Source organism: Ornithorhynchus anatinus, chromosome X2 (genome assembly GCF_004115215.2).
Source record: "Ornithorhynchus anatinus isolate Pmale09 chromosome X2, mOrnAna1.pri.v4, whole genome shotgun sequence".
NCBI lineage: Eukaryota > Metazoa > Chordata > Mammalia > Monotremata > Ornithorhynchidae > Ornithorhynchus > Ornithorhynchus anatinus.
The window spans coordinates 10,886,055-10,892,977 of NC_041750.1; the positions used below are offsets into that span (position 1 = coordinate 10,886,055).

Consider the following 6,923-nt stretch of genomic DNA (forward strand, 5'->3'; position numbering starts at 1 on the left):
ATTCAGAGGTTTTTAATATAACCAACAGACTAACCCATTGGCCAAAAGGATACGTGTTTTGAGGTTGCATATTATCATGCATATTCTCACTCTAACTTTCTAATGAGGTGGACTAACTACTTCTGACTTAGGTAAACTATCTGAAAAGATACCCCAATGCAGCAGAGTGTATTAAACTGCAGTTTATGAAAAAGTTCTCCAAATTTGTCAGCCATAATAGTAATAATAATAATAATAATAATGAGGGTGTCTGCTAAGCACCTATTATGTGCTAGGCACTGTACTAAGCGCTGGGATGGATACAAGCAAATAGAGTCAGACACAGTCCCTGGCACATATGGGGCTCACAATCTCAATCCCCATTTTACCGATGAGGTAACTTAGGCCCAGGAAAGTGAAGTAACTTGCCCAAGGTCACACAACAGATAAATGGCGGAGCCAGAATTAGAACCTATGACCTATTGACTCCCAGGCCCCCGCTCTATCCATTAGGCCATCTCTATCTTCTCTCCCCAGAGGGTTTAGAGACAAAATGAAATGCAGTTGGCTTTCTTTTCTATTTGCTTGGGGACAGAGGCAAGTGGTTGTTTGGAAGGCTGGATTAATCCTCAAACTTAACATTTTAACAATGGGAGGATGATACCTTGGCCAAATAACTTTGTTTGGATCATGGCCTGAAGAAGCTGGGGCCACGGGGAACCTGGATGGAACAAGAGTTTGAGTGCGACCAAGGCAAAATGGTTTCAAAGTTGTTGGTTGATTTTTAAGGAAAACTTTTTTTTTAAAAAAAAGGGGCTGGAAAACACACCTGGGGAAATCTTCATCCTGCCATTCCTCCTTCACATCCACATTTTCCATCCGAAGTGTGGCCTCTGTGGTTCCCATTATGGTGCTTGAAGGGATGACACTTGGAGAAAGAAAGTTGTCTGAAAGAAATCACAGGTAACAGTTAGGAACCAGGAGATCCTCCTCCCTTTTAACTTGGCCCATAGCCACACATTACCCCCTTCCCCAGGGCTGGACCTCTCTGGGTTTTAATTTGCCTCCTTCCTTCCTTTCCGTTCTCTTGGTCCTTAATCTCCATGCTGTAATCCCTTCTTCCCCTACCCGTCTCAATTCTCATAATGCTCCCCGCATGATGAAACTGCTGCTCCTTCTGGAGATTGCTCTGGCTGCAGGCCTACCCAGGCTTCGTTTTCTGAGCTGCTCTGGGAGGGGAGTCAGCACTGCTGGTCATATCCCTGTGCCTCCCGCCAGGTCAGGTGAAGTGAAGTTTGTTCCGGCCCCTACTCCCTGCAGCTGGGGGCGGCCTTGGAGTTTGGGGGTGTTCTGCAAGACTAGGGAGGAAGGTGGCCTTAGAGTTTGAGGTGTACTGCAGAGGAAGGCAGGGGAGCCCTCTTGGAGGAGAGAAGTCCCTAAGGACTGAAAAAAGGAAATATGTTGTGCTTCACCTTAAGGAAGGGAGATAGATAACACTGAGCGATCAATCAACCAATTGTATTTATTGAGCACCTACAGCATGCAGAGTGTTGTATTAAGTACTTGGGAGAGTACAATAGAGAGAGATCCCCACCCACAAGGATCTTACAATCTAAAGGGGAACAGATAATAAAATAATTTATGAATAAGAGGAAGAAGAGATTAAATAGCAGAGTGTGTAAATCAATATGTACAAAATTGCTACGAGAGGTTGTGAATGTAAAAGTTTCGGGATGGTAGCTAGGAGGATAGCAACTTGGGTAGAAGAAAAACTAATCGGGGAAAGCTTCCTGGAGGAGGTGGGATTTCCAAACAGCTTTGAAGATGGGGGAGAACTGATGTTCAGCGAATTTGAAGGGGGAAGAAGTACCAGGCAGGAGGAAGGGGGTGAGCCAGGTGCTGGAGGTGGGAGAGTTGAGAACAAGGCACAGTGAGAAGCCTGGGAGGAATGGAATGTGTATCAGTTTAATAGCAATTTTTCCAAAAATTGAACAAATCATCTAATAATTTGCAATCCCCCAGAAAAGCACCAGATATCGAAGAGCAATCATTACAGCCTTATAAAGCCTTGAGAAACAGCATGGCGTAGTGGATAGAGCATGGACCTGGGAGTCAGAAGGTCTTGGGTTCTAATCCCAGCCCCGCCACTTGTCTGCTGTGTGACCTCTGGCAAGTCACCTCACTTCTCTGTGCCTCAGTTTCCTCATCAGTAAAATGGGGATTAAGGCTGTGAGCCCCATGTGGGACAGGGACTGTGTCCAACCCAATTTGCTTGTATCCACCCCAGCGCTTAGTACAGTGCCTGGCAGATGGAAAGCACTTAACAAATACCAGAATTATTGTAAAGAATAAGTTGTCCAACCAATTGAATTTCCTTCTGTGATGGTGACAGGGGAACCAGAAGAAGTTCTCTTTCTTGTTTTTTGATTGTGACACCCCTTAGTCCCCATCCAAGACGGTCACATTCGCAAGCAAAGAACCCACTGTATAAATCCTACAATCGGTAGGTCGGGACAAAACTGGTTTAGGGGTCGTACCCAAAGGAGCAGTTATGAATGGCTCAGTTGTGGTGTGTATAAATCTTCATCCAACAGAGATCAGTGCTACGGATGGCACGATTTATTATTTTTATAATTATCTTGACAAAGGAAAGGTTGTCAGATTTGTAGGTTATAGTAACTTGAGCAGAGTGGCTAGCGCCTCGGAAGGCAGGAATAAAATTTTAATTGACTTTGAAAAAGTAAAGATAAGATCAGTGAAAACATAGTAATAATTAATAATTGTGGTATCTTTTAAGTGTTTACTATATGCCAGGCACTGTACTAAGGGCTGGGGTAGATACAAGATAAGGTTGGACACAGTCCTTGTCCCACATAGGGCTCACAGTCTCAATCCCCATATTACAGATGAGGTGACTGAGGCCCAGAGAAGTGAAGTGACTTGCCCAAGGTCACAGAGCAGACAAGTGGTGGAGCTGGGATTAGAATCCAGGCCCTTCTGACTCCCAGACCTGGGCTCCATCCACTAGGCCACGCTGAATACTATAGAGTGAATTTTAAGAGGGACAAATGCAAGGTACTATACTTGAGAACAAAAAGCAAACACTATAAATACAGGATTGGGGAAAAGACTGGCAAAATACAATCAGTGGTATTTATTGAATGCTTACTGTGTGCAGACCACTGTACCAAGAGCTTGGGAGAGGACAATACAACAGAGGTGGGAGACATGTTCAGGTTAAGCAGAAAAAGATTAGGGAATCATAGATGACCCCAAAATGAGTGATAGCCATTTTATTCAAACGTGATAGTAAGATTACTAATCTTAACAGGAGTATGACATGTAAGAGCCTGGAAATAATACTTCTGATAAACTGCACTGGTCAGACACTCATTAGGGTTTATTTCCAGTTGCATGGCATAGTGGATAGAGCATGGGCCTGACTCTGCCACATGTCTGTTGTGTGACCTTGGGCAAGTCACTTCTCTTCTCTGGGCCTCAGTGACTTCATCTGTAAAATGGGGATTGAGACTGAGCCCCATGAGGGACAGAGACTGTATCCAACCCTATTTGCTTGTGTCCACTCCAACACTTTGTACAGTGCCTGGCACATAGTAAGTGCTTAACAAATACCACATTTTTAAATGAGAAACAGAAGCGAGGCCAGAGAAGAGGAAAAAGAATGATTTCAAGGAATGGGAAAATAATTTTGAGTGGAAAGGTTAATAGTTAATTTTCTTTATATTTATGAAGGATTCTTTGGTGGGTGGATACCAACAAGTTGTTCTCCTTGTTTACAGAAAACCAAAGAAGATGAAATGCATTTTAAATTGCACCAGGAGAAAAAATGGTTAAACAAAAGGAAGATCATATTGACTCTCAGGGCAAGAAAAAACTGGGACAAACCTACAAAGGGAGATTGTGGAGTCTTCATCACTGGAAATATTTTTTTTTAAAGATGCATGGTTGATGGTTTAGTTATTCATCTACCTGGAGACTTGGGGCTGAGCCAGATGAAGTTCCTTACAGTAATGCAGTTCTGTACATTTTGGTCTGATACAAGATACCATATAATCATTCTTGCCTAGTGAGCTGTGGAATGATGCAACTTTGCATAATTTGAATCTAAATTTGGGGTAGCAAGTCATCCAAAAAAGATAATGCAGATTAAGGTGAGGGCAAAGAGGGATCCAAGCAACACTGCATGTATGAAATTCCAAGTAAGATTTCTCAGTCTGGAATGACAATGATTAAAATGTGACGGAATGCCTCTGATTAAAATGAGACCTTAACGAACAGTTTATCTTTCTGGTGATATCAGAGACAAGAGAATCCATCGAGAATTGATTTATATAACAAGACAAGCAAGTACTGAGCCAATAAGTATAAATTCCAGTTTTATTATCTGCTCTGGGGAATCTATAAATAACATATAAGCCACCTAAATCATACCATGGGCAGGGATTGTCTCTGTTGCCGAACTGTACATTCCAAGCGCTTAGTACAATGCTCTGCAAATAGTAAGTGTTCAATAAATACTATTGAATGAATGAATACCATTTTAAGGATAAGTTCAAATAAATAAAAATCAGTTTTGTGTCATATGGCAGTAGGTCCTGTTTCTGATAATAATAATAATATATTTCTGTTCTTTGCTATGCTCCAAGAGCATCGTTGGTGTTTGTAGGGGAAGAGGTATAAAAGGAGTCCACAATAAAGGCCTTTTAGAAATTAATTAAATCTGAGCCAGTGAACCTTTCTCACTGTAAAACTGTTCCACCCCAAAACATACTGCAAATACAATGTGTGGGTGTGGCAAAATGCATCATCTGTAAGGGTGCACTAATATATACAATTCGTGATTTAATATGCAGAATAAGAAATGTACACATTCATTTGAACGACTCAGTAGGTAAATTATTTAATTATTTCATATGCTTATGATGAACATGGTGGCAGCGATTTTTCTAAAACCACCACCCAAAATCGGTTTTTGGAAACAGTGTCTGAGGACTCTTTAAGGGTCTTACATGCCATAAGGGGAATTGAGTGAGTTTGGACCCTGAACAGACTGGCCTCTCAACAAGTCATGGGGAATATTATAGGGAAGGATGCAGGCCTTCACCTACCCTGTATCTGTGAGAACTTCCTAAAGATGTTTTAATTCTAATGCGTTTTAGCTGGGTGAGCTACAGACAGTAATTCATTTGTGCTAATAGCTCTCATGGAAAATTTTTCTTTGTAGGGAAAAGATGGATGACTGGAATGCACCAAGATGGAAATCATCTTTCCAAATCCTCACCCCACCCCCGGCTCCGTCTAAAAGAAGGTAGCATGTCGTAAAATAAAGAGCACGAGCAAATTCCCTCAGACAAACCAGTCGTCAGATGAATGAAAGAAGGGAAGGTGTACATACCGTCTGCCCGTCTCTTCTCGTTACCAAGGAACAAAGAAGAACACTTCAATAATCCAGTTGTGCATTCCTTGCTCTATAAAGGCATCTCAGAATGGTGGGTTTTCAATACAAATGCAGAGGGAAACTGTTTTCTTGTCTTAGTAAAGTGTGGATGCATGGGTCACCCACAAAAACGCCTCCCCACAATCGCAGAGGGGCTCTTTTGTTTGGGAAATGATGGTAGTTATTTGTATTCTGCTAATGCTGCTGCTGCTGCCAGTCCTCTACCATTACTGTCTGCTCTGTGCCCTGCCTCCAAGGTATTTTATTATTTCCAGTTCACAGCTGGCTACGGCTTAGCTGTCTTAAGACAGCTAATAATATGCTGCTTTTGTGTGCTGCAGAAGGGGGACGGTCTAACAAAAAGCACAGCCTCTGTCCAGTGTTCTCCCTTTCCTGATTGGATAGAAGGCAAATAAGTATAATATCGCCACCATCTTTTCATTGGCTGAGCAGATAAAAATGACTTTAATAAGATGCCCCACTGAGAGAAGAAAAAAATGGCCTCATTTCTTGGGTGAGAGAAATAACAAGCTTCCCCAGCTTAGCCAGAGAATTGCACCTGCAAACAGAGGTGGCTTTCAAGGTCCCCTGGATTTTCTGGCAAAGAGATCTGGGGAGGGGAACTCCCTTGAGTCCAAAGCAGCATCAAGGCTCAACACCTGCCGCCTTTTTGACTTTCCCATGCACTAGAATTCTTCGGTTCAAAGACGCTGCTGCTGATTGCGCGATGGTACCAGTGGGTGGGAGTTGTACATGGAGAAGCTCTTGCACACTGTGCTCGAGAAACACAGTAGTGTTCTGCACGCAAAATACTATTGATTGATTAACAGAATTACATGAATTGAGTCAGATTCCAAAATAGGATAGCCGATTTTTACTTCATCAGAAGTGAAATAAATATATCGACCCTCTCTGCCTGGTGATTAGGTCTCAATCACTCAATGGTATTTATTGAGCGCTTACTCTGTGCGGAGCACTGTACTAAGCGCTTAGGAGAGTACAATAGAGTCGGTAGGCATGATCCGACGGGGGGGTGTGGCAGGAGAGGCCGGGCCCCTCCCCCACCTCTCTTAACCCTTCCTCACAAAGCAGCTTTTAAAATTGTTTCTTCATTTTCCCACAGCTCCCTCCCCGCACCTCTCTATTACCTGCATCCCTGAAGCTAGTGCTATAAAAGAGACGAGTTTTGCAACGTCAAAAGTGACTAGTCAATCGTATTTATTGAGTACTTACTTGGTGCAGAGCACTGTACTAAGCGCTTGGGAGAGTACAGTACAACAATATGAGAAAGATGCCCTGCCCACAACCTCCTTACGGACTAGAGGGAAGAGTTTACAATCTAGAGTTTACAGTTTAATCGCTTTACCTGGGCTGTAAAGCTGAAACCTAAGTACCACTTATCAAAACTCAACCATCTCATTTCTAGGACTGCCTGTACTTAGAAACACTTACCTTGGGAATAATAATAATGATGATGGTATTTGTT

General features: G+C 42.6%; 1 protein-coding gene across 6 annotated transcripts in view; it reads right to left on the minus strand.

Annotated features, from left to right (window-relative positions):
* ATCAY (ATCAY kinesin light chain interacting caytaxin) overlaps positions 1 to 5,784 on the minus strand; it is a 56,268-nt gene extending 50,484 nt beyond the window's left edge. For 4 of the 6 annotated variants that reach the window (XM_007669107.3, XM_007669105.4, XM_029053073.1 and 1 more), the window contains exons 1-2: positions 5,396 to 5,783; positions 809 to 926 (exon numbers count right to left, since the gene is read on the minus strand). In XM_007669107.3, the coding sequence (XP_007667297.1) occupies positions 809 to 885 (77 nt within the window). In that variant the 5' untranslated portion in view covers positions 886 to 926; positions 5,396 to 5,783. Of the gene's footprint in view, positions 1 to 808; positions 927 to 5,395 lie in introns of all 6 variants that reach the window. The other 2 variants (XM_029053075.2, XM_007669106.4) reach the window with 2 other exon arrangements.
* Between the last annotated feature and the right edge of the window lie 1,139 nt (positions 5,785 to 6,923).